The sequence below is a fragment of the Oncorhynchus clarkii genome, chromosome 1, assembly GCF_045791955.1.
Source record: "Oncorhynchus clarkii lewisi isolate Uvic-CL-2024 chromosome 1, UVic_Ocla_1.0, whole genome shotgun sequence".
Lineage (NCBI taxonomy): Eukaryota > Metazoa > Chordata > Actinopteri > Salmoniformes > Salmonidae > Oncorhynchus > Oncorhynchus clarkii.
The window spans coordinates 9,202,481-9,230,378 of record NC_092147.1 but is presented as its reverse complement, the minus strand read 5'-3'; the positions used below and the strand labels follow the sequence as shown (position 1 = coordinate 9,230,378).

Below are 27,898 nucleotides of genomic sequence, written 5' to 3'. Positions count from 1 at the left end.
TTGGATGACTCGTGGTCACATGTCAACTCGTTGACATATAGTCCCTCCCCTTTGCCCTGATCGTTTGGAGCTGTTGGGACTGAGTAATAAATGAATTGTTAGCTAGCGACCTGTATCAATAACCTTACTAAATATTTACTATTTATTATCGGCAATAAGGGTTACTCCTGTCTGTGGAATGAAAAGGTAGCTTTGGCCATCTCGCTTGAAGTTGTGGTAAGGGAAATTCAATTGACTACCATGAAGATAGCTAACGTTAGCTAGTTAGCTGACATAAGACAATGACACGCGTTACAAAACAGCTGAATTTAAATAATGCGAAATAACACCAATTTGTTAGTTAGCAATGTGATATAACAAATAACATTGTTTGTAATGTAAAGAAATTCCAATGTTTGGTAGGTAGTTGGTTTCTGCTAATGACTTGTTAGCTAGCTAGTTGGGTGCACATAGCCAACATTAGCTACCCAGCCACATTCTTTCAACCAAGATGTTCGTTGACATGTCATTCAATATCTGTCGCTTGTCAGTCAGTGTAAGGTTACTCAACCTTTAGCTAGTTGCTAATGTTTTGTCGACTGCTGGAATGTTTTGTAGCCAACCAAAGTGTTTTCATTTGCTGACCAGACCCTGTTAACCAACCCAGACATGTAGCTAGTTGTGTCATACATAAGTCTTACAATAGTAACGGCTGGTATTTGGCTTTGACTCATTAAGGCTGATGTGGAATTATTATTTTTAAGTTGTGGTGTGAATGTCTGTTAGCTGACCAGCTGTGTTCATGGGGAAAGTGGTGATGATGATGATAATAATAATGCTAAGTATATAGCATGGTCCAGGCACATGCTTGGGCATCACGGCTAGTCCATATGTCAAGGAACAGACTTGTCAGTATTTGGGGAGAAGGACAACTTGCAGTGTATGAGGTAGTGCACCTTTTTTTTGTAATGTGCATACTTTCTCTCTCTTTCTCTCTGAGATCAGAAAGCTGAAGCATGGATTCGCCTCAGGACGACTTCTCTCCACTCAAACGCTTTGTAGTGGCCAAGAAAAAGATAAGTGACGTGTTTGATCAACTGCTGGAGTATGTGAAGGAAGGTTCTGTGTTTGTAGAAGGTGAGTGTGCTGTATAGTAAATCAGCTGCTTCGACCACATTTTGAATGTCAAAGTAACTAGTCGAATGCAGAAAGGGTTTGATTTTTATGTTGTGAGTACACTGTTCTCTTATTATTTTTTTCCGTTGTTGTGGATTTGTCAGAAACTTGTCGGAATGACGCCTTAGAGAATATTGCAAGTCGGGAGCAACAGGAGCAGATTCGGGCGTATGCCGGCAAACTGCAAACTATAAAAGATGTGCTGGCGCGCAGACACATGAAGGTGGCCTTCTTTGGCAGGTAAATGCGTATAGTCTGCTGCATTTTGATTTCTCCACTCTTTTGCATGTGTTTTTATTTTATTTTACAAAGCTTCCAGGATAGAACTGAAGTGTGCAACCACATTTGAGCAAAGATCAATGGATCGTGACATTGAGTTTGGCCTTTATTGATCAGTTAACATTGGTATGCAATGGAGTAACATGAACAATCACTGTATTGTACTGTAGTAGACACTTGTTGTCCCAAGCTTTCAGCTTGAGGATGAAGAAAAGGTGCCGTTCTGCTTTCACTTTCTGTTTTACTGCCGGTTCATTGAAGCACACTTTCGTTGAAACTGCTCTGCTCCATCAGGCTTTTATCTTATGAAACCGGTCCTCTTTATGAATAGTCTTGACCTGTGGTATTTTAACATTCTGTATGTGCTAACTAGCTATTGGACAAGATTCATAATGATAAATTGCCTACTCATAAGCCAGTAAACCATAACAGTTTGAAATTCCTGTAGTTATTTCCTCATGAGATTGTATGTACAGTTGAAGTCGGAAGTTTACATACACTTAGGTTGGAGTCATTAAAACTCGTTTTTCAACAACTTCACACATTTCTTGTAAAAAATCTAGTTTTGGCAAATCGGTTAGGACATCTACTTTGTGCCTGACACAAGTAGAGGTCGACCGATTAATCGGAATGGCCGATGTAATTAGGGCCGATTTCAAGTTTTCATAACAATCGGAAATCAGTGTTTTTGGACACCGATTTGGCAGATTTATTTTTTTACACTTTATTTAACTAGGCAAGTCAGTTAAGAACACATTCTTATTTTCAATGACGGCATAGGAACGGTGGGTTAACTGCCTTGTTCAGGGGCAGAAGGACAGATTTTCACCTGGTCAGCTCGGGGGATCCAATCTTGCAACCTTACAGTTAACTAGTCCAACGCTATAACCACCTGCCTCTCGTTGCACTCCACAAGGAGCCTGCCTGTTACGCGAATGCAGTAAGACAAGGTAAGTTGCTAGCTAGCATTAAACTTATGAAAAACATTCAATCATAATCACTAGTTAACTACACATGGTTGATGATATTACTAGTTTATCTAGCGTGTCCTGCATTTCATATAATCTGACTGAGCATACAAGTACCTGACTGAGCGGTGGTAGGCAGCAGCAGGCTTGTAAGCATTCATTCAAACAGCACTTTCGTGCGTTTGGCCAGCAGCTCTTCGTTGTGCGTCAAGCATTGCGCTGTTTATGACTTCAAGCCTATCAACTCCCAAGATGAGGCTGTGTAACCGATGTGAAATGGCTAGCTAGTTAGTGGGGTGTGCGCTAATAGCGTTTCAAACGTCACTCGCTCTGAGACTTGGCGTGGTTGTTCCCCTTGCTCTGCATGGTTAACGCTGCTTCGAGGGTGGCTCTTGTCGTTGTGTTCCTGGTTCAAGCTCAAGGAGGAGCGAGGAGATTGACGGAAGCTATACTGTTACACTGGCAATACTAAAGTGCCTATAAGAACATCCAATTGTCAAAGGTTAATGAAATACAAATGGTATAGAGGGAAATAGTCCTATAATTCCTATAATAACTACAACCTAAAACTTCTTACCTGGAAATATTGAAGACTCATGTTAAAAGGAACCACCAGCTTTCATATGTTCTCATGTTCTGAGCAAGGAACTTAAACGTTAGCTTTCTTACATGGCACATATTGCGCACTTACTTTCTTCTCCAACACTTTGTTTTTGCATTATTTAAACCAAATTGAACATGTTTCATTATTTACTTGAGGCTAAATTGATTTCATTGATGTATTATATTAAGTTAAAATAAGTGTTCATTCAGTATTGTTATTGTCATTATTACAAATGAATAAAAAAAAAAATTGGCCGATTAATCAGTGTCTGCTTTTTTGGTCCTCTAATAATCGGTATCGGCATTGAAAAATCATAATCGGTCGACCTCTAGACACAAGTCATTTCTCCAACAATTGTTTACAGAGATTATTTCACTTATAATTCCAGTGGGTCAGAAGTTTACATACATACACTAACTTGACTGTGACTTTAAACAGCTAGGAAAATTCCAGAAAATGAAATGGCTTTAGAAGCTTCTGATAGGCTAATTGACATAATTTGAGTCAATTGGAGGTGTACCTGTGGATGTATTTCAAGGCCTACCTTCAAACTCTGCCTCTTTGCTTGACTTCATGGGAAAAGCAATAAGCCAAGACCTCAGAAATTTTGTGTACCTCCACAAGTCTGGTTCATCCTTGGGAGCAATTTCCAAACTCCTGAAGGTACCACGTTCATATATGTACAAGCAATAGTACACAAGTATAAACACCATGGGACCACGCAGCCGTCATACCGCTCAGGAAGGAGACTCGTTCTGTCTCCTAGAGATGAACGCACTTTGGTGCGAAAAGTGCGAAACAATACCAGAACAACAGCAAAGGACCTTGTGAAGATGCTGGAGGAAACGGGTACAAAAATATCTATATCCACAGTAAAACGAGCCCTATATCGTCAGAACCTGAAATGCCGCTCAGCAAGGAAGAAGCCACTGCTCCAAAACCGCCATATAAAAGCCAGACTACTATTTGCAACTGCACATGGGGACAAAGATTGTACTTTTTGGAGAAATGTCCTCTGGTCTGATGAAACAAAAATAGAACTGTTTGGCCATAAATTACCATTATGTTTGGAGGAAAAAGGGGGAGGCTTGCAAGCCGAAGAACACCATCCCAACCATGAGGCATCGGGGTGGCAACATGTTGTGGGGGTGCTTTGCTTCGGGGGACTGGTGCACTTCACATAATAGATGGCATCATGAGGGAGGAACATTATGTGGATATATTGAAGCAACATCTCAAGACATGAGTCAGGAAGTTAAAGCTCGGTTGTAATGACCCCAAGCATACTTCCAAAGTTGTGGCAAAATGGCTTAAGGACAACAAAGTCAAGGTATTGGAGTGGCCATCACAATGCCCTGACCTCAATCCTATAGAACAGTTGTGGGCAGAACTGAAAAAGCTTGTGCGAGCAAGGAGGCCTACAAACCTGACTCAGTCATACCAGCTCTGTCAGGAGGAATGGGCCAAAATTCTCCCAACTTATTGTGGGAAGCTTGTGGAAGGCTACCCAAAATGTTTGACCCAAGTTAAGCAATTTAAAGGCAATGCTACCAAATACTATTTGAGTGTATGTAAACTTCTGACCCACTGGGAATGTGATGAAATAAATAAAAGCTGAAATAAATTATTTCTTCTATTATTCTGACATTTTACATTCTTAAAATAAAGTGTTGATTCTGACTGACCTAAAAACGGGAAATTTTACTAGGATTAAATGTCAGGAATTGTGAAACTGAGTTTAAATGTATTTGGCTAAGGTGTATGTGAACTTAAGTTGTGTTCTTTGCTTAGGACGAGTAATGGGAAGAGTACAGTGGTGAATGCCATGCTGAGGGACCGGGTGCTGCCCAGTGGCATGGGTCACACCACCAACTGCTTCCTGAGTGTGGAGGGCACGGACTCGAACAATGCTTACCTCAAGACGGAGGGCTCAGAGGAGGAGAAGAGCATCAAGGTAAGTTCTCTGGTTATGTGGATATACTGGTTGGAAGATTAGCCTAAACTTCTCTTACCACTCATACAGTGGGCTTTACACCCTAGGTGGAGTTGGAAACGTGCTACCTGATTGTGTTACTTAGAGATTAACTCTTACCACTCATACATAGTTCCCTCAGTCACTTTTTTTTTCTGACCCTCTAAGCAATTCATTATTAATCAACTTTAGTCTAGATAAGATTATTATGCCGTCCTCAACTTTGACCTAAGACGCAGCCTCAACTTTGACCTAAGACGCAGCCTCAACTTTGACCTAAGACGCAGCCTCAACTTTGAACATTACATACAAGTTGTCAGGCGGGCAGAGTTTGAGTGACTTGAAATTGAAATTATACTATGACTCCCTTTTTCTCTCCAGACTGTGAACCAGCTGGGTCACGCGCTGCACATGGACCAGAGTCTGGATGCAGGCTGCCTGGTCCGAGTCTTCTGGCCCAAGACCAAGTGTGCCCTGCTCCGAGACGACCTGGTCCTTGTAGACAGGTACAGTAACGTTACCCTGACAACGCTACCACACCTTTCCAATTACACTGTTGGTCTTAACAACGTGTACAGTGCTCCAGAGCTTTACGAATAGCAAGATATACACGGTTGTCTGTTTTTGTTATTTGATCAGACACTGATGATCGTTATATACACAGGTCACCTATCAACTAAACACCGAAGGCTGAACAAGTGAACCCACATTACTCTATTTTTTTGCTTTTCTGAGTGCCTCCCTGTTTATGAGGATTGCAATTTTACCTCTGTGTAGCTTGCTTGGAGTCCATACAATATGATCTATACTATTGCTAAGTAGGATAACTAGAATAGCCATCAACCACCAGTGTCCCAAGCCCCATGGTAAGGATTGGCCATCAGTAAATGGAGGTTGATTAGGCTGTATTACTCTGAGAAGCAGTGGCCTTGACCTGCTCTAACACATCTTCCATCTTCTTTAGCCCTGGGACAGATGTCACCACACAGCTGGACAGCTGGATCGACAAGTTCTGCCTGGACGCTGACGTCTTTGTGCTGGTGGCCAACTCTGAATCAACCCTCATGAACACGGTAACGGAGCTCACAATCTGACCAATCCCAACAGGATCTAGACAGAGCTGACCAGTCAATGCATCCACCTGAAAGATTGACAAACTTGTCTTGTAGCAGAGCTTCCAGGAGTGCAGATAGCGGTGTGCTCATGGATTTTTCTAATGGATTCCTTGTAGTTCTTTTTCCACCACAAACTTCCTGGTCTTTTTGGAGATGAGAAATACGAAAGGATTTGATTTAGTCATGTTCTATCAAGAGGTTTATGTGTTCTATAAAGCAGAAATGTTAAGCTTACTTGACGCAGCTACACTGAACAAAAATAAAAGCAAGTTTAAAATGTATATATTTTTAATTGAACCTTTTTATTTAACTAGGCAAGTCAGTTAAGGTACACTGGTGTAATTATCATGCCGTTTAATCAGCTTCTTGATATGCCACAGCTGTTTTTATTTATTTAACTAGGCAAGTCAGTTAAGAACAAATTCTTATATACAACTGCCTACACCGCCCAAACCCGACAACGCTGGGCCAATTGTGCACCGCATTATGGGACTCCCCCAATCATGGCCGGATGTGATACAGCTTGGAATCGAACCAGTGACTGTAGTGACGCCTCTTGCACTGAGATGCCGTGCCTTAGACTGCTGCACCACTCTGAAGCCCAGGTGGATGGATTATCTTGGCAAAGGAGAAATGCGCACTAACAGGGATGTGAACAGATTTGTGCACAACATTTGAGAGAAATATGCTTTTTGTGCGTATGGAACATTTCTGTGAACTTTTATTTCAGCTCATGAAACATGGGACCAACACTTAACCTGTTGCGTTTTATATTTTAGTACAGAAGGAATTGTCAACCTATTTGATGTATGTGTTTTTTAAGGGTGTCTTTGCAAATTAACAGCTTGTGTATTCGGCTGGTTAAAAGGTTGTAACTTCAACTGTGAGAATTGGTATGTCAAGTGACAGTAAAGGAAGTGTTTTCTTTCCAAAGCTTGTTAGTCATCAGTGCTAGGATACGGTTGGCTCCATTTTGCTCCAGCACTTGGGCCCAGCTCTGTTTATGTCTGCCGACGCATTCATGTTATGTCAGAGGCATGTAGTCAATCACTGGGCTCTCTCGTTATCTGTGCCAAATCTCTTCAAGGGACAGGTCCCGTTTACCCCTCTCACTTATCGTTTTGACTATGCACCCTAGGATACCCAGCCTCTGATTTTCAATCCCAGAACCCAGTATATTGTAAATTTGCTCTAAAGTACATAAGATTAGCGTTATTAGACTGTGATAATGCGATGCACCTGGACACACACACACACTTGTTACGCAGATGAAGTGAAGAATCATTTGTTCTGCTTTAGTTTAGGGAGTAAACTCCACTGTTTGTTGAATAACAGACAATAACAGTTTCAGTGACTGGAGACCTTTTCCTAGCTTATTAGCTATTTCATAACCTACAGTATCTTCGTGACCTTTTTTACAAATAGACTGAGTGAAAGTTTGTATTGCACTTTCTCTATAGTAAGGGCGTGTTTATGTATGTGGGGCACTTGCGCGCGCACGCACACGCTCTATTTACACAGAACTGCATTGGGACACCTTATCTCTGAATTGTTTGTAAAGGTTAGACACATGGGGAAGTCTGGTGTAGACTGTAACGTTTGACTCCAAGCATGTGCCCCTGGCAATGAGGTTTCCAGCCTCGTGTCAGCCAGCTGCCTGTGCCCTTCGTGTCGGTGTCCTTCCAATATCTATACCATGTATATACATATACTATGCTCTCTCTTCCAACTCTCCTGTAACATTTAAATCAATAAAATAAAAAAGGAATTGAGTTCTCCTTACACAAAAATGTAATTAGATGTATAATAAAGGTGAACACTACACTTTGGTTGTAAGACTTAGTGCACTAACAATTCCTGACCTTGCATTTTTCTTGTTTTCCAGGAGAAGCATTTCTTCCACAAGGTGAACGAGAAGCTCTCCAAACCCAACATCTTCATTCTCAACAACCGCTGGGACGCCTCAGCCAATGAGCCGGAGTACATGGAGGATGTGAGTGACTTACCAACAATAACTGGGCATTAATGGAAATTAATAATTAGTCAAAGTGGAAATGACCTTTTATTCTTCCAGTTGACAATCAAAGTGTGTGACTGACAATTATGGACATTAACCGTTAACAAAATAAAGGGTCATAAAAGGTATGAAACATTTTAACAGGGAATTATTAACTAGGCAAGTCAGTTATTTACAATGCCGGCCTAACCCAAACGACGCTGGGGCCAATTGTGAGCCGCCCTATGGGACTCCCAATCACAGCCGGTTATGATACATCCTGGAATCGATCCAAGGTCTGTAATGACGTCTCTAGCACTGAGATGCAGTGCCTTCGAGCGCTGCGCCACTTGGGAGACCCAAAAACAACTCCCCCCCCAATAGCCTATTCACAACCACTTGTCATCTAATTCTGGAAGATGGGAAGGGACACTGCTGTCCTAGCTTCAGGGGAAGTTGATTCCACCGTTGGGGTGCCAGGACAGAGAAGAGTTTGGAGTGGGTTGTGTGGGAGACCTGAGGTGTAAGAACGATGTGCTTGGGTTGGGATGTAGGGTTTGAGCCTTATGGTAGGGTGGGGAAGTTTCTGTTGTTGCTCCTTAGGCAGGTACCATGGTATTGTCGTGAATGCATGCTTCGACTGGAAGCTAGTGGAGTGTGTGTGTGGTGGACCGGGGTAACATGGGAGAACTTGATGGTTGAACACCAGGTGTTCTGGATAAGTTGCTGGGGTTTGATGGCACAAGTGGGGAGCCCAGCCATCAGCGAGTTGCAGTAGTCCAGACTGGAGAGGAAAGGTGCCTGGATTAGGACCTGCACCGCTTTCTGTTTTGGGGTAGGGTTCTACTCTATGGTTGTTGTTGTCGAACATGAACCTGCAGGAGCGAGCCACTGCTTTGATGTTTGCAGAGAACGACAGGGTGTTGTCCAGTGTCACGCCAAGGTTCTTTGCTCACTGGGAGGGTGACACCACAGGCAGGCCTTCCCCGGAAGAAAGAGCAGCTATGTCTTGTTGAGTTTGAGGTGTTGGGCTGCCATCCAAGTTGAGTTTTCTGCCAGACACGCAGAGATGTGTTTTGACACCTGGGTGTCAGAGAGGAGGGGGGGGGAGAGAGCGAGAGAAGTAGTCATTCGCATAGCAATGATAGAGACTGAGGATATGACCGAGCTGAGTGACTTGGTGTATAAAGAGAAGATTGCTTAGAAACGAGCCCTGGGGGACACCGGTCGTGAGAGTATGTGGAGCGGCCTGTGTGCAGAGAAGGCCAGCCCTGAGAGGGTGGAGAGGAGGATTGGATGGTTCACGGTGTCAAGGGCAGCGGATACATTTTTAGGAGGATGAGGTTAGAGGACAAAGATTTAGCTTTGGCACTGTGGAGAGCCTCTCTGATAAACAGGAGCAGTCTCGGGTTGAGTGACACATCTTGAAGCCTAACTGGTTAAAGGTATATCAAAAAAAAAAATAGTTCTGAGAGATTTGGTCAGACCACAGGCTCGTGTTTTTTTTTTTTTTGAAAGAAGGGAGACCGTCTGTAATTTAAAAAATAATAATGATTTTACATCCATTGTCGAGGCTTGGTTTGTTGAGGGGTGGGTTCAATTTCCTCTCAAAACAGACTACTAATAAAGTTAACAAAGCACTTACTAGTGTGGGAGATTAGGCCTGGCTCGCAGTCGGCATTCCAATTCATTCGATGGGGTTGAGGTCAGGGCTCTGTGTAGGCCAATCATGTTCTTCCACATCGATCTCGACACCATTTCTGTATGAACCTCGCTTTGTGCACGGGGGTGTTATCATGCTGAAACTGTTACCACAAAGTTGGAAGCACAGAATCATCTAAAATCATTGTATGCTGTAGCATTCAGATTTCCCTTCACTGGAACTAAGGGGCCTAGCCCGAACCATGAAAAACAGCCCCAGACCAATAATCCTCCACCAAACTTTACAGTTTGCTCTATGCATTGTGGCAGCGTTCTTCTGGATTCCGCCGGACCCAGATTAGTCCGTCAGACTGCCAGATTGTGAAGCTCGATTAATCAATCCAGAGAACGTGTTTCCACTGTCTCCAGAGTCCAACCGCAGTGAGCTTTACACCACTCCAGCCGACGCTTGACATTGCGCATGGTGATCTTAGGCTTGTGATGCTGCTCGTCCATGGAAACCCATTTCATGACGCTCCTGACAAAGTTATTGTGCGGACATTGCTTCCAGAGGCAGTTTGGAACTCGGTAGTGAGTTGCAACAAAGGACAGACGATTTTTATGTGCTTCAGCACTCGGCCATCCCGTTCTGTGAGCTTGTGTGGCCAACCACTTTGCGGCTGAGCTGTTCTTGCGCCTAGACATTTCCACTTCACAATAACAGCCCTTACAGTTGACCGGGGAAGCTCTAACAGGGCAGAAATTTGACAAACTGACTTGTTGGGAAGGTGGCATGTTGAAATTCACTGAGCTCTTCAGTAACGCCATTCTACTGCCAATGTTTGTCTATGGAGATTGCATGGCTGTGTGGCTGAAATGGCTGACTCCACTAATTTTAAGGGGTGTCCACATTTTGTGTGTCTGTATTGTATGTCAATTTACAGTAACTAATCAAAGCTGGTGGACATTCTCCTGATTGATGGAGTCACTTAGAATCTACTAGGCTACTGTATTGTGGTCGCAGTATTGACAACAAATGTTACGGTCATTTCAATAAATGAGTAAAGTACTTCAATAAATTAACCTACCTTTTGGCTGGCTGTCATGTTCCAGTAAACCTAAATTAGTTTATGATCCATTTTTCTACTGGGATTATTTTTATCTCATGACTGCGTGCATTGCATGATCAATTTTGCAAATGTGAAGTGATTGATCGTATAAGCCTGTTGGATGTTCAAAATATATGTATTTTTATTTCTAGAATCTGATACTTATATGAATGAATAGGCAGTTCAGTCTTAATTCTGGTATTAGGCAATTGGGTATCAATTTCACAAATATGAATCCCTTTCCTGTTTTTGTTTCTTTCTATAGCCTCTGCTGTAGTAATATGCTGCAGTTGATTGATTTAGGTCAGAGTGATGTCAAAGTCCATTGTTTCAGAACGCCAAACTTCCGGAACGTTCATAAGTACTTTGCCAACTGTTGGTTTAAAATTCATATCGCTTATTTTTGTGGGATCAAATGTTCATAAATGGAATGAAAAAGAATACTATGGCATTTATCTCCCAGTGTCTGTCTGGAAAGCAGACTGAACCAGGTTTTCTAGGATTTTGCCTGTGCCTAGTTCTATTCCGGTTTTCTTGTCATCATAAACTCCCTAGTCCTTGCCATAACATGATGCAGCCGCCACCATGCTTGTAAATAGTGATGTGTTGGATTTGCCCCAACATAGCAATTTATATTCAGGACATCATGTTTTTTTCTTTTTTTTTCTTGCAGTTTTACTTTTGTGCCTTATTGCAAACAGGATGCATGTTTGGGATTTTATTTTATTTTTATTTAACCTTTTATTTAACTAGGCAAGCCTTTTGGTTACTGGCCCAACGCTCTAACCACTAGGCTACCTGCCTCCCCATTTTCAATTTGGGGTGGAACTCAACAAAATGTGAATAACGTTGAGGGGTGTGAATAGGTTCTAAAGGCACCTTTTTATTATGCATTAATTTTAAGATTGGGGGGGGGGGGGGGGGGGGGGGAAATTTAACTTAATTTCAAGTAAATATAGTTTAACAAATTTACCCAGTAGCATTTTCAATTTTTACATTTAGGGTAATAATTTTAGAACCAGAACAGAATGGTCGGGAGAAGATTTATGTCCAATAGTTCCAGGCTGTCAAAACCATTAGTTTGAGACTGGGTTGTCACCAAAGCTCTGTATTCTTTCGGTATGTCATAGTTCATTTTCAAAGATGGATTACACGCTCAAACAATTATTATTTTTTTTTATTTTTTTCAACAAGAATGACAATTATGACAATGTGGACATTTGCATTACAATGACTTGTTACCCAGAATCATACACAGCTCTAGCCTCTGGAGTTTCTGTTATTGCTATGGGCTCTTAACATTGTGGTGATGTTCAAATCAAAGTTTGTCACGTGCGCCGAATACAGCAGGTATAAACCTTACAGTGAAATGCTTACTTACAGGCTCTAACCAATGGTGCGAAGAAAAAAAGTGTGTGTGTGTAGGTAAGTAAAGAAATAAAACAGCAAAAAGACATTTGAAAAAAGAGTAGCAAGGCTTTATACAGATACCTGTTAGTCAGGCTTATTGAGGTAGTATGTAGATAGCCCAGTTAGCCAATGTGCGGGAGCACTGGTTGGTCGGGCCAATTTAGGTAGTACGTACATAAATGTAGAGTTAAAGTGACTATGCATATAAGAAACAGAGAGTAGCAGCAGCGTAAAAAGAGGGGTTGGGGGGGGCACACAATGCAAATAGTCTGGGTAGCCATTTGATTACCTGTTCAGGAGTCTTATGGCTTGGGGGTAAAAACTGTTGAGAAGCCTTTTTGTCCTAGACTTGGCACTCCGTTACCACTTGCCATGCGGTAGTAGAAAGAACAGTCTGACTGGGGTGGCTGACAATTTTTAGGGCCTTCCTCTAACACCGCCTGGTATAGAGGTCCTGGATGGCAGGCAGCTTTGCCCCATTGATGAACTGGGCCGTACGCACTACCCTCTGAAGTGCCTTGCGGTCAGAGGCCGATGCAAAGTGATGCAACCGGTCAGGACGCTCTCGATGTTGCAGCTGTAGAACATTTTGAGGATCTCAGGACCCATGCCAAATCTTTTTAGTTTCCTGAGTGGGAATAGGCTTTGTCGTGCCCTCTTCACGACTGTGTTAGTGTGTTTGGACCAGGACCAATCTAGTTTGTTGTTGATGTGGACAACTTGAAGCTCTCAACCTGCTCCACTACAGCCCCGTCGATGAGAAGGGGGGCGTGCTTGATGCTCCTTTTCCTGTAATCCACAATCATTTCCTTAGTCTTGGTTACGTTGAGGGATAGGTTGTTATTCTGGCACCACTCGGCCAGGTCTCTGACCTCCTCCCTATAGGCTGTCTCGTTGTTGTCGGTGATCAGGCCTACTACTGTTGTGTCGTCAGCAAACTTAATGATGGTGTTGGAGTCGTGCCTGGCCATGCAGTTGTGGGTGAACAGGGAGTACAGGAGGGGACTGAGCACGCACCCCTGGGGAGCTCCAGTGTTGAGGATCAGCGTTGCAGATGTGTTACTACCTACCCACACCACATGGGGGTGGCCTATAAGGAAGTCCAGGATCCAGTTACAGTGGGAGGTGTTTAATCCCAGGATCCTTAGCTTGGTGATGATGTTTGAGGGTACTATGGTGTTGAATGCTGAGCTGTAGTCAATGAACAGCTTTCTCATATAGGTGTTCCTTTTGTCCAGGTAGGAAAGGGCAGTGTGGAGTGCAATAGAGATTGCATCATCTGTGGATCGGTTTGGGCGGTATGCAAATTGGAGAGGGTCTAGGGTTTCTGGGATAATGGTGTTGATGTGAGCCATTACCAGCCTTCCAAAGCACCTCATGGCTACGGGCGTGAGTGCTATGGGTCTGCAGTCATTTAGGCAGGTTGCCTTTGTGTTCTTGGGCACAGGGACTATGGTGGTCTGATTGAAGCATGTTGGTATTAGACTCAATCAGGGACATGTTGAAAATGTCAGTGAAGACACCTGCCAGTTGGTCAACACATGCCAGGAGCAGACGTCCTGGTAATCCGTCTGGCCCCGCAGCCTTGTGTATGTTGACCTGTTTAAAGGTCTTACTCACGTCGGCTACGGAGAGCGTGATCACACAGTCGTCCGGAACAGCTGATGCTCTCATGCATGCCTCAGTGTTGCTTGCCTTGAAGCGAGCATAGAAGTGATTTAGCTCGTCTGGTAGGCTCGTCTCACTGGGCAGCTCGCGGCTGTGCGTTCCCTTGTAGTCTGTAATAGTTTGTAAGCACTGCCACATCCGACGAGCGTCGGAGCCAGTGTAGTATGATTCAATGTTTGCCATGTATTGACGCTTTGCCTGTTTGATGGTTCGTCGCAGGGCATAGCGGGATTTCTTGTAAGCTTCCGGGTTAGAGTCCTGCACCTTGAAAGCGGCAGCTCTACCCTTTAGCTCAGTGCGAATGTTGCCTGTTATCCATGGCTTCTGGTTGGGGTATGTACGTACAGTCACTGTGGGGACCACGTCCTCAATCCACTTATTGTAACGATGCCGTACTGTTCCCCTCTTACAGGTTCGAAAGCAGCACACAGACCGCTGCGTCAACTTCCTGGTGGAGGAGCTGAAGGTGGTGGACCGGGAGCAGGCGCCCAACCACATCTTCTTTGTGTCAGCCAAGGAGGTGCTCAACTCTCGCATGCAGCGCGCCCAGGGTATGCCAGAGTCTGGTAAGCCCGGCCGGTGGTGGTGAAAGGGGGGGGGGGATGTAGGCAAGCGTGTGTGTGAACCGTGGTGTCCTGGTCAAACCAGGTTTTGGGTTTGTACTGTGTGGATGGATTGGGTGTGTGGGGTGAGCAAGCAGGCTCACTCAGGCCATGGGTTTTGTCCTGTCTACACTATGTCCCTGATAGGCTTCTCCAAATTAGATCCACAGTGTCTGCTCCAAACAACACTTCCCCAGCCAAGCTATAAAACAAACTGAGACTTCACTATCGGCTTTTGTCAACACCAGCTACATGGGATCAAGGCACTTATGCAGTCCATTGGCTCACATGTTCCAACATGACCTTTTTGTTTGGGTGGTGTCTGTCTTGAGCTCTGTTTTTAGCCTGGCATCCATCTTCTCCGTCTGTGATGTAATTTCTGATCCTTTCTAGTAGAGGTCGACAGATTATGAGTTTAACGCCGATACCGATTATTGGAGGACCAAAATTGCCGATACCGATTAATCAGACTTTATAAAATAAAAAGTTAATTTGTAATAATGATAATTACAACAATTCTTAATGAACACTTATTTTAACTTAATATAATACATCAATAAAATCAATTTAGCCTCAAGTAAATAATGAAACATGTTCAATTTGGTTTAAATAATGCAAAAACAAAGTGTTGGAGAAGAAAGTAAACGTGCTATGTAAGAAAGCTAACGTTTCAGTTCCTTGCTCAGAACATGTGAAAGCTGGTGGTTCCTTTTAACATGAGTCTTCAATATTCCCAGGTAAGATGTTTTAGGTTGTAGTTATTATAGGAATTATATCACTATTTCCCTCTATACCATTTGTATTTCATTAACCTTTGACTATTGGATGTTGTTATAGGCACTTTAGTATTGCCAGTGTAACAGTATAGCTTCCGTCCCTCGCCTCGCTCCTCCCTGGGCTCGAACCAGCAACACAACGACAACAGCCACCATCGAAGCAGCGTTACCCATGCAGAGCAAGGGGAACAACTACTAGAAGGCTCAGAGCGAGTTACGTTTGAAACGCTATTAGCGCGCGCTAATTAGCTAGCCATTTCACTTCGTTTACACCAGCCTCATCTCGGGAGTTGATAGGCTTGAAGTCATAAACGGCGATGCTTGACGCACAACGAAGAGCTGCTGGCAAAACGCAAAGAAAGTGCTGTTTGAATTAATGTTTACGCGCCTGCTTCTGCCTACCACCGCTCAGTCAGATACTTAGATGCTTGTATGCTCAGTCAGATTATATGCAACGCAGGACACGCTAGATAATATCTAGTAATATCATCAACCATGTGGAGTAAACTAGTGATTATGATTGCTTGTTTTTCATAAGATAAGTTTAATGCTAGCTAGCAACTTACCTTGGCTTACTGCATTCGCGTAACAGGCAGTCTCCTTGTGGAGTGCAACAAGAGAGGCAGGTCGTTATTACGTTGGACTAGTTAACTGTAAGGTTGCAAGATTGGATCCCCCGAGCTGACAATGTGAATCTGTTCTGCCCCTGAACAAGGCAGTTAACCAACCGTTCCTAGGCCGTCATTGAAAATAAGAATGTGTTCTTAACGGACTTGCTTAGTTAAATAAAGATTAAATAAAGGGATAAAAATAAAAAAAACAACGGCAAATCGGCGCCCAAAAATACCGATTTCCGATTTGTTATGGAAACTTGAAATCGGCCCTAATTAATCGGCCATTCCGATTAATCGGTCGACCTCTACTTTCTAGGTTAAAGGGAAATTTCACTTTGGAACTTTCAGGTGTTTGACCACCATTCAAAAGCGAGTGGACCAAAGCGGTGCTCTGCAGAGCTCTTTCCCCAGGCTTTTTAATTCACTGCTAACTGATACAAAAGTGAAATGTCCCCTCTTTTTTTTTTTTTTATTATTTTTTTTTTTTTATTATTTATTTTTGTAGTAGTTTATAGGCAAAATGGTACTAGACTCAGTTTTGGAGAGATGTGGTGATCTTTGGATGACAATATGACATTTCCCAGGTGGAGCTTTAGCCGAAGGTTTCCAGGAGAGGCTCAAGGAGTTCCAGAGTTTCGAGAGGATATTTGAGGCAAGTGTTTGTGTGTGTGTGTGTGGGGTGTGACAATGTTTAACACCACTCGTTCTCAAGCCTCCGATTGGTTTTAATGATTTAAATACAACTCATTTTAATAAGAGAGCCCCACAGTATGAATGTAAAATGAAATGACAGAAGTACAATGAAACGTATTCCAAGCAATCAAGATGACCGTTAAAACAATGTGTAGTCAAGTTAAACAGTGGCTGCTCCTCAGGGTGCAGCCTAGGACATTCAGAACATGCAGAGTGAGGCATACCAGGCTCTGTCTCTCTGAATTCTCTGGCCTGGCTTTTCCAGTGGGACTCAACATCGTGTTGGAGCCGTGTTGGACGAGAGACAGAACTGTGTCAGTGTGTGTGCTTGTTATGGTAGAGAAAAGATTAGGAATAGAGAGAATTCCTTGTCTAAAGCTTAGCTTAGTTACGCTGCCCCATACCATTTACCTCTATAGGGTCGGACACCTGAAGGGAAAGCTGTGTAATGATAGGAGGTTAACTAGATTATATTCCGTGCCACTGCAGATAGTAGTGTTGAACCATTCTAATCACTGTATCTCTATGATCCTGTGCTGTGAGAAACAACTCTAGTCTTTCCATCTCATTACCGGACTACTCGTCTCTCCACCAATCACACGTCTCCAAACCAAGCCCGCCCCGCTGACTCCCTGCTTAGGCCAATCAATGTGCATATTACCATCAATCTGCGTCTTCATTGCTGAAGTCTAGATTTGCTTTGGCGAGGATCATCAATTTCTTTCAGTTTAATTTTCATTCTGTTCACTGTCATTTGTTGCGTTCTGTTGCCTGCATTTTGTCTGGTCAGAGTTGTTTTATGTTTAGTATTTCCTGATCTCCCTTTCTTAGAATTGCTGTACTTCTATGATTTTGCTCTGTCTACACTAACACGTTACTGTGAGCCTAAGAACCAAGGGGCTGTGAGACTTGAGATGCAGAGCTGCTGCCGGAATCTTTTATTTTTTTTCCCCCACTTGATTTGTTCCACAAAATCCTACATAAATTGCGGCAGCAGGTGTATATCTTGTCCTTTTTTGTCCTGCCTATACCCTTTTCACACGTGCTGACCCGAACCAAACTGTTCTGGCTTCACATGGTCCTTTTCAAACTATGGTGGATGCTTATGGCGCAATCAGGCCAGCACAGCTTGGTTGGGCTCGACTCAGTAGGTTGAAAAGCCCAGGAGGTCGTGTCGCAGCCCCCTGTCACAGTAACGTGTGTTATATGGCCTCCCAGGAGTGTATCTCGCAGTCAGCAGTGAAAACAAAGTTTGAGCAGCACACTATCAGGGCCAAGCAGATCACTGAAACGGTCAAAGCCATCATGGACGCCATCAACATCAAGGCAGCAGAGAAGAGGTGAGTGTTCTCTGATCCATCCGCTCACAGCCCATCCCTCTTCTTCCTGGATGTTCTGTTTAGTCAGTCATTCCCAAATGTTTTGTATGGAAACGGTAACATTTATGATTTAGCATTGTTGTCCAATGACTAAGATGTTTTAGAATGTGTGGTGGGTTCCAACAGGGCAGGCCCAGTGCATTAATATGGATATTGGAACACAAACCTTTGCACTTCCTGTGGAAGCACTGATATACTACGTGTCTCACCTTACCACTTCCTGTGCGTCCTGTAGAGTGGCCTCATTGGAGGACCGTGAGTACCAGATAGACCGTCTGGAGTTTGTGACGAACCAGCTCCAGCTGCTCATAGAAGACATCAAGAAGAAGATCAAGGCTGTCACAGTGGAGGTGGAGAGCAAGGTAAACCGTGGCCATCGAATAACATAACTGTTTACAATATGTTTTGAAATCCCTTAAAGCCTCATAACACTGCAGAGAATGGCCTTTCCTGGTCATGCTGCCAATGGCATTTTATGGATTTAATACAGCACTAATCCTCAATCCATTCCAAGGGTTACTTACCCCTGATGGTTAAAAATGTTTGTTTTAGCCAGGTACTGACAACTGTTTTCTCAAGGTGTCCAGCGCCATGGGCGAAGAGATCTGTCGTCTCAACGTGCTCATTGAGGAGTTCCGCTCGGACTTCCACCCCTTGCCCGACATCCTCAAGCGCTACAAATCAGTGAGTTTGAGTACCATTACACCAATGACATGAAATGGAAGCGTTGTCACTGATGTAGCGCATTTAGGTTAGTACCATCAGGACTCTTAACATCTCAGTAGTGACCTCTCTTCTACGCACTGTTTCTGCAACCACTCCATGACCACCTGACCCTCCCTTACAGGAGCTGCTGAGCCACATCGAGGAGGGCATGGGTAAGAACCTGGCCTTCCGCTGCTCCAACGCCGTCAACGCCTCTGTGCAGTCCTCCCAGAGAGACATGATCGGTAGGTAGGGAGCAGTCCTCCCAGAGAGACATGATCGGTAGGTAGGGAGCAGTCCTCCCCAGAGAGACATGATCGGTAGGTAGGGAGCAGTCCTCCCCAGAGAGACATGATCGGTAGGTAGGGAGCAGTCCTCCCCAGAGAGACATGATCGGTAGGTAGGGAGCAGTCCTCCCCAGAGAGACATGATCGGTAGGTAGGGAGCAGTCCTCCCCAGAGAGACATGATTGGTAGGTAGATGGTGCACCATGTAACACAACCCCATAATAAATACTATATTTAGGCTAGCCCTGTTCATGACTAGTCTGGTCTTAGATCTGTTTGCACTATATGATCTGGGATCAGGTTTGGTCATGACACCGGCTCACAACCCCCCCCCCCAAGTGTTTGTCATGAGGTCTGTGTGAGTGACACGGCCACCAGTCATAAAGCAGACTGACGTCAATGTTATTGACCTCTATAATGTTCAGGACTGGGACTATTGCTGAAGGGAGTAAACCAATTGAATGAGGGGAAAGTATGCCTAGCGCATGCAACAGGATTGTTTCATATTGCTGTCTTCTCACCCATCTATCCCTCTTGGATCATTGTGTATTTAGACACTATTGTGGAAAGGAGGGCCCTTTTTGTAACAGTTGAATAGGGTGCCAATTCAGGTTCTATAACACAGCTTCCACTGATCCAGTTCTGTCAAATCTCTGACTTCAAGGAAATCAGGAAGCATTCAAAGTGTTTGGGTCTGATGTCATCTAGACCCTTCAAACTTTACTCTGGACCTTGAAGACAGTTCCACTGTCTCCCCCCCCCCTCCCCATTGTACTTGTTTAATTAGGGACTAATTTAGACCTGGGACACCAGATGGGTGCAATGAATGATCAGGTAGAACAGAACCAGCAGGCTCTCAACTCGTAGGGTTAGTTGAATACCCCTGCTCTAGATTGGTGTCATTGTTTCCTTCCTTGTTTTCCCACCACCAGAGAGTCTGCAGCCTCTGCTGCCCCCTGCTGTTCAGAACCAGATACAGATGCTGGTGCCCTGTCACAAATTTGACCTGAGCTACGACCTGAACTGTGCCACGCTCTGCTCGGACTTCCAGGAAAACATAGAGTTCCAGTTCTCGATGGGTTGGACGGCGCTGGTCAACCGCTTCCTGGGACCCACCAACGCCAATCGGGCCCTTATGCTGGTCGACAAGAACTTCCCGGTAAGGTGGCTCCAGGGTTGAAGTTTCCCCTTGGTGCAGAGCTAGAATCAGCTTCCTCTACCAATCTTAACCATAACCATTGGTGAGTGGAGGGGGGAATGCAAAACTGACCCAAGATCAGCGTGTAGGGGGCAACTTCACCGTACTCCAGTAAGGCATGAGGGTGAGAAACGATGGGGATAGATGTCATCTGTAATGTATTATGTTGTATAAAAGGTATGGCATGTTATGACTGTACTCGATGGTTGAGTTGTGATACTGGTTGACCAGCATCTTCAGGTAACCACAGTTAAAACACATGAGTGGGTTGAATGGTAACTCCCAGAGTGGAGGGTTCAATCCCCGCGTCCACCTCTCTCACTGTCTCTTTCATCTGTGTCTTCATCTGTGTCCACCTCTGTTTCCATGTCTAATCAAGCATCACAAAACCCAAGGCTGAGGAACAGTCGTTGGTGAGGATTGGTGATATGTTCTTGGTGTTGTATAGATAGTTTTGGTCATGAAGTGTATGTGGACACCTGCTTGTCAAACATCTCATTCCAAAATCATGGGCATTAATATAGAGTTGGTCCCCCCCTATAACAGCCTCCACTCTTCTGGGAAGGCTTTTCGCTAGATGTTGGAATATTTCTGCAGGGACTTGCTTCCATTCAGCCACAAGAGCATTAGTGAGGTCGGGCCCTGATGTTGGGCGATTAGCCCTGGCTCGCAGTAGGCATTTCAATTAATTCCAAAACTGTTTGACAGGGGTTGAGGTCAGGGCTCTGTGCAGGCCACTCAGTTGGAAGCACAGAATTGTCTGGAAAGTCATTGTATGCTGTAGCATTACGATTTTCCTTCACTGGAGCTAAGGGGCCTTAGCCCGAACCATGAAAAAAAGCCCCAGACCATTATTCCTCCTCCACCAAACTTTACATGTTGGCGCTATTCATTGGGGCAGGCAGCGTTCTCCTGGTATCCGCCTAAACCAGATTTGTTCGCTGGACTGCCAGATGGTGAAGTGTGATTTTCACTCCAGATAACCGGTCTATTGCTCCAGAGTCCAATGGCAGCCAGCTTTATACCACTCCAGTCGACGCTTGGCAATGCACTTGTGTGCGGCTGCTCAGCCATGGAAACCCATTTCATAAAGCTCCCGGTGACCAATTGTGCTGACGTTGCTTCCAGAGGCAGTTTGGAACTCTGTAGGGAATGTTGCAACAAAGGACAGACGATTTTTGACACACGATGTGCTTCTGCACTCGTCTGTCTCGTTCTGTGAGCTCGTGTGGCCTACCACTTCACAGCTGAGCCATTGTTACGCCTAAACTTTTCCACTTCACAATAACACTACTTACAGTTGACTGGGGAAGCTCTAGTAGAGCAGAAATTTGATGGACTAACTTGTTGGAAAGGTGGCATCCTATGACGGGCCACGTTGAAAGTCACTGAGCTCTTCAATAAGGCCATTCTACTGCCAATGTTTGTCTATGGAGATTTCACGGCTGTGTGCTCAATTTTATACCTGTCGGCAATGGTTGTGGCTGGAATATCAGAGTCCACTAATTTGAAGGGGTGTCCACATACTTTTATGTATACAGTACCAGTCAAAGTTTTGGACACCTACTCATCAAATCAAACTTTATTTGTCACATGCGCCGAATACAACAAGTGTAGACTTTACCGTGAAATGCTTACTTACAAGCCCTTAACCAACAATGCAGTTCCAGTAGAGTAAAGAAAATATTTACCAAGTAGGCTAAAATAAAAAGTAATAATAAAAAGTAACACAATAAGAAGAACGAGGCTATGTACAGGGGGGGGCACCGGTACCGAGTCAGTGTGGGGGGGTACAGGATAGTTGAGGTAATCTGTAGATGTAGGGGGGGGGTAAAGGGACTATGCATAGGTAACAAACGGCGAGTAGCAGCAGTGTACAAAAGGGAGGGGGGGGGGGGGGTCGATGTAAAAAGTCTGGTAGCGAGTTTATTAATTGTTCAGCAGTCTTATGGCTTGGGGGTAGAAGCTGTTGAGGAGCCTTTTGGTCCTAGACTTGGTGTTCCGGTTGCAGAGAAAAGTCTAACTTGGGTGACTGGAGTCTGCCAATTTTATGGGCTTTCTTCTGACACTGCCATTCAACGGTTTTTCTTTATTTGTACTATTTTCTACATTGGAGAATAATAGTGAAGACATTAAACTATGAAATAACACATGGAATCATATAGTAACCAAAAAACTGTTAAACAAATCAAAATATATTTGAGATTCTTCCAAATAGACACCTTTTTGCCTTGACAGCTTTGCACACTTTTGGCATTCTCTCAACCAGCTTCACCTGGAATGCTTTTCTAATAGTCTGCGTCTCACAAAGACACGACGGTTGGAACCAAAAATCTCAAATTTGGACTCCAGACCAAAGGACAGATTTCCACCGGTCTTAATGTCCATTTCTCTTGTTTCTTGGACCCAGCAAGTCTCTTCTTATTGGTGTCCTTTAGGAGTGGTTTCTTGGCAGCAATTCGACCATGAAGGCCTGATTCGCACAGTCTCTTCTGAACAGTTGATGTTGAGATGTCTGTTACTTGAACTCTGTAGAATTTATTTGGGCTGCAATTTCTGAGGTCCAGTTAACTCTAATGAACTTATCCTCTGCAGCAGAGGTAACTCTGGCTCTTCCTTTCCTGTGGCGGTCCTCTTGAGAGCCAGTTTCATCATAGCGCTAGGTTTTTGCGACTAAAAGCACTTTATTCAAATGCAAAGTTATTAATGTTCCACATTGACTGACTTTCATGTCTTAAAGTAATGATAGACTGTTGTTTCTCTGCTTGTTTGAGCTGTTCTTGCCATAATATGGACTTGGTCTTTTACCAAATAGGGCCATCTTCTGTATACAACCCCTACATTGTCACAACACAACTGATTGGCTCAAACGCATTAAGAAGGAAAGAAATTCCACAAATATAACTTTTAACAAGGCACACCTGTTAATTGAAATGCATTCCAGGCGACTACCTCATGAAGCTGGTTAAGAGAATGCCAAGTGTGCAAAGCTGTCATCAAGGCAAAGGGTGGCTACTTTGAAGCATCTCAAATATATAAAATATATTTTGATGTAACAAAAACATTTTTTGGTAACTACATGTTTCCATGTGTTACTTCAGTTTGTCTTCACTATTATTCTACAATGTAGAAAATGGTAAAAATGAAGAAAAACCCTTGAATGTGTTGGTGTCCCAACTTTTGACTGGTACTGTCTATGTTTAAACATGACTGAAATAGATGCCTAGTAGATATGTTTTAACATGTAATGAATGATATAGAATAGACATGCCATCGATACCACTTCAAAAATATCAACTAAATGTGTCCTTCTCTTTCTGTTCCATTCATGTTCTGGCTTTTATTAAAGTTACTGAGTTTTAAATGACATGCTCCGTCTGACCAGTGAAACAATGGGTCAGTTTGGAACCCAGGTTATCATTTAGTGGTTCTTTATTCAAATGAACTGGTAGTTAATTTCCTACATCGTCTCATTAACATCCCAGGTTTAGTATGTAATATTAGGAATCCCACCACACTCGGTAAGCCTGTGTCTGTCTCTCCTGTCCTGTTCAGATGACGCGCTCCCTGTCCACCACACCCTCCAGCGGACCCTCCAGTGTTGCCGTTGCCCAGCCCCAGGACGCCGCGCTCTCCCAGGAGGACCTGATGATGTCCGTGGCCACCAACCTGGCCTCCCTCGCCTCCCGCACGTCCATGAGCATGGTCATCGTCGGAGGAGTGGTGAGTAGTTGTCTTTCTGCACCCACCCTCCAGGTCTTTCTGCACCCACCCTCCAGGTCACCGATCTGGCAACCTGTTTACAGTTATACAGGGCTACACTGTAGGGCTTTAATCAAGCTGGAAGAGGCAGATGACGGAATACTTTATTTCTCCCCACAAAAATACTACTTTGTTTTTCCAGAATGTAGGTGGCTGCTGCTCTTCAACTTCCCTTCAATGTTTTGGAAACTATTTTATAACACCCCCAGATTAGGCCTGTCAACCCATAGAGGTACACTGCTCAAACTACAACCCACCTCCTCTCCCGCGTGTGTCCTAGGTGTGGCGGACGGTGGGCTGGCGGCTCATAGCCCTGTCGGCCTCCATGTACGGTCTGCTCTACCTGTGGGAGAAGCTCACGTGGACCACCAAGGCCAAGGAGTGCGCCCTGAAGCGCCAGTTTGTGGACTACGCCACAGAGAAGCTGCAGCTGATTGTCAGCTTCACCAGTGCCAACTGCAGCCACCAGGTTCAGCAGTAAGTAGTCTGCACCTCTGGGAATAAGGATACTCTCTTAAAGGGGAAGTTTCCCCTGACATCAAGGTTTGTTTCTATTGTAGACTGCTTATGAGGTATGAAAACAGCTGTCAGTCAATATTCCTGTGTCATCTGTCTTGGTAGAACTTGTTCCTTCAGACAAATCTGCAGGCCTCAATCCCAGTACAGTAACTCATAGTTAAGCCTCGTATGTAGATGTTTCTTAAGACACTTCCTTTATGAATCAATTCACTACTGATGTATTGTATGGTGCTGAATCTGCTGGACAAATCTACGCCCCCCCCACCCCATATTTTCTGTTAAGTGGGTAATAAAAGAAGTGATAAAATGCTTTGATCTTTGCGTTGCTCAGGGAGATGGCCACGACATTTGCTCGGCTGTGTCAGCAGGTTGACCTGACAAAGAGGGAGCTGGAGGGAGAAATCAGCCGACTGACCGCCAAGGTCCAGACTCTGGAGATCGTCCAGTCCCGCTCCAAGATCCTCCGGTCAGTCGAGCTAGCTCCTGGGTCCAGTGTTACCCCACCCCCCCCCCACCCACATAGCTCTGTTAAAATAATTCACCCCCCAATGGTTTCCATTTAACATTTTTGATGCCCGTGGTGGATTAGTGTTTTGCCTCGAATGTAATTTCTTCACCATTGGTTACATTGAGGGTTAAAGGTCAGAGTTGTAACCTTTGAATGGCATTCATTTACAGTAGATGTTTTGACCTCCGTTATAATTGGTTCTACAACAATATTGTACCAATAGGTGTGGTCTGTGTGTAACAGCTTTTTTTCCATGGGTTTCAGGCACAAAGCCACAGAGTTGGAGAGGCAGTTGGAGACTTTTACAGACCAATATCTGAATCCCCATCATTGATGGACTGGTCCTCTTCACTGGAGCCTGTCTTGGCATTGACTCGCCATGCCTGGACTCCCCTCCCCCTCAGAGAAAATATGTCCATGCTTGATAGTATTCCTCCTGGAATTTCCCCACCTCAAAACAGATGTTTCTCCAAGAGATTTGTGGAAGTGTCCAGTCTTCCACACACATTTATTGAAGGACTTTGCGGAGAACAAACTGCCTGTTTGTTGAACTAACACAACTGCCTGTTGTGTTACAAACCCAAACTGTGAATACAGTTCTGAAGTTGGAGACATAACCTGGGCTGTGATGCGGTTGGGTGCTGTATCCTGTACATTGAAACTACTGCTCTTTTAACTGTGAATGTGCTTTTTACTCATGAAGTAAATGTGTGTGTGTTTAGACAAATGTAGGCATGTGATTTTCATTCAGTGCTGAATTTGTTCTGGTTCACCCTTGGTACTGGTTCCCCCAGTGTGTATGTATACATACGTATGCGTGTGTGTGTGTGTGACATTCGGAAAGTATTCAGACAGCCTCATTCTGAAATGTTTTTGTTTTGCTTATCGATCTACACACAATACCCCATCAAGGCAAAGGGTGGCTACTTTGAAGAATCTCAAATATATTGATTTGTTTAACACTTTCGATGTCTTCGCTATTATTCAATGTAGAAAAACAGTAAAAAATAAAGAAACCCTTGAATAAGTAGGTGTCCAAACTTTTAGAACGTGTCTATTTTTTACAATGGGGTACCAGTGCCGAAAGGTCAACCAGAACAAATTCAGCTCTGAATGGAAATTGCATGTCTAAACACTCTCACAAACTAATTTACTTCAGGAGTTAGTGAAAGGCAGATGCAGTTATAAAAGCTGTTGTTTTTTGTGGGGGACCTTCTTGAATTCAGCAGCAATCCATTTGACTAAAAGAAAATGCCTTTTCTCTTCAGAAGAAAAATGACTTGAGTCATGTCTGACTGAGAAAATACAACACCGTGTAGATAGTCTTAAGAAGCATTTTGTAGTTTCTCTGCTGTTTGTTCCATCATGACAGGTCAAATTAGTCTCCACTTTCTTTTTTACAAAAGGTTCTTGAATTAATTTAAATACCTCTTACCAGAATCGATTAAAATTATATGTTATGTAATTGTCTAATGCTTTTTTTTGTTTTTCAAGAATAGCATTCGTTGTAGAATAGACTCAAAATGAAACTGAAGGACTCCACTTCTTAGAAGTGGAAAGGGGATGTACAGTGCCTTGTAAAAGTATTCATCCCCCTTGGTGTTTTTCCTATTTTGTTGCATTACAACCTAACTTAAATAGATTTTGGGGGGATTTCATGTAATGGACATGTCCAAATTGGTGATGCGAAACAATAACTTGTTTCAAAAAAGTTAGTGGGTCTTACATATGTATTCACCCCCTTGCTATGAATCCCCTAACTAAGATCTGCTGCAACCAATTACCTTCAGAAGTCACATGTTTAGTTAAAGTCCACCTGTGTGCAATCGAAGTGTCACGTGATCTCTCTGTGTGTGTGTGTGTAATATATATTACACACACATCTGTTCTGAAATGCCCCAGAGTCTGCAACACCACCAAGCAAGTGGCACCAAGGAGCTCTCCAAACAGGTCAGGGACAAAGTTGTGAAGCTACAGATCAGGGTTGGGTTATAAAAAAAATATCAGAAACTTTGAACAGCCCACGGAGCACCATTAAATCCATTATTAAAAAATGGAAAGACTATGGCACCACAACAAACCTGCCGAGAGAGGGCCGCCCACCAAAACTCAAGGAGCAGGCAAGGAGGGCCTTAATCAGAGAGGCAACCAAGAGACCAAAGATAACCCTGAAGGAGCTGCAAAGCTCCACAGGGGAGATTGGAGTATCTGTCCATAAGACAACTTTAAGCTGTACACTCCACAGAGCTGGGCTTTACAGAAGAGTGGCCAGAAAAAAACACATTGCTTAAAGGGGGGGGGTGAATAGTTATGCACGCTCAAGTTGTCTTATTTCTGGCTTGTTTCACAAAAAAATATTTTGCATCTTCAAAATTGTAGGCATGCTGTGTAAATCAAATGATACAAACCCCCCCAAAATCTATTTTAATTCTAGGTTGTAAGGCAACAAAATAAAAAAAATGCCAAGGGGGGGTGAATACTTTCACAAGCCACAAACAATTGTTCAAAGAAAAGCTTTTACTGAATGGTAGATGGTCAGCATTCAAGCAACTATTGTTGGAAAAGTCATTTGTTAACCAATTTGTAGCAGTTTCTCATAATAGGCTTCAACACATAAATCCTTGGTTAAAAGCTTTTTTTATTGGTTACAATATCAACTCCTGGCAACCCATCAGTATCACCAAGCCACTGTACAAATACAAAAAAAAAAAATCTGGTGTGAAAAGACTATATAAAAAAATTATTCCATAACAAGTGATTATAATTTCACACAATAGCACTGTCAGAGTCATCATGGCACCAAGTCCCTGGGTTTCACTGGCTTAAAACACAAACAAATAAATAAAGACATATCTATTAAGACTGTCCCAATAGATCCAACAGCCAAAAGGCTTCCTTTGTGTTTGTGGTGATCACTAAATGTAATGCTTATTATCAA

The 27,898-nt window shown here is 43.6% G+C and overlaps 1 protein-coding gene across 2 annotated transcripts; it reads left to right on the top strand.

Annotated features, from left to right (window-relative positions):
- The first annotated feature begins 22 nt into the window (after nucleotides 1-22).
- On the top strand, nucleotides 23-27,898 carry LOC139419144 (mitofusin-1-like). Of its 2 annotated transcripts, none has more exons than XM_071169148.1 (18): nucleotides 23-216; nucleotides 985-1,116; nucleotides 1,260-1,395; nucleotides 4,798-4,960; nucleotides 5,360-5,484; nucleotides 5,943-6,051; nucleotides 7,979-8,086; nucleotides 14,330-14,483; nucleotides 16,494-16,561; nucleotides 17,821-17,942; nucleotides 18,217-18,343; nucleotides 18,561-18,665; nucleotides 18,829-18,931; nucleotides 19,906-20,132; nucleotides 23,727-23,894; nucleotides 24,214-24,410; nucleotides 24,784-24,918; nucleotides 25,225-27,849. In XM_071169148.1, the coding sequence occupies exons 2-18, from the start codon at nucleotides 996-998 to the stop codon at nucleotides 25,292-25,294; spliced, it is 2,238 nt and encodes a 745-aa protein (XP_071025249.1). In that variant the 5' UTR covers nucleotides 23-216; nucleotides 985-995; the 3' UTR covers nucleotides 25,295-27,849. The 2 variants fall into 2 exon arrangements, with proteins under 2 accessions (XP_071025249.1, XP_071025299.1); XM_071169198.1 differs by having other exon boundaries at nucleotides 47-216; nucleotides 980-1,116; nucleotides 25,225-27,898.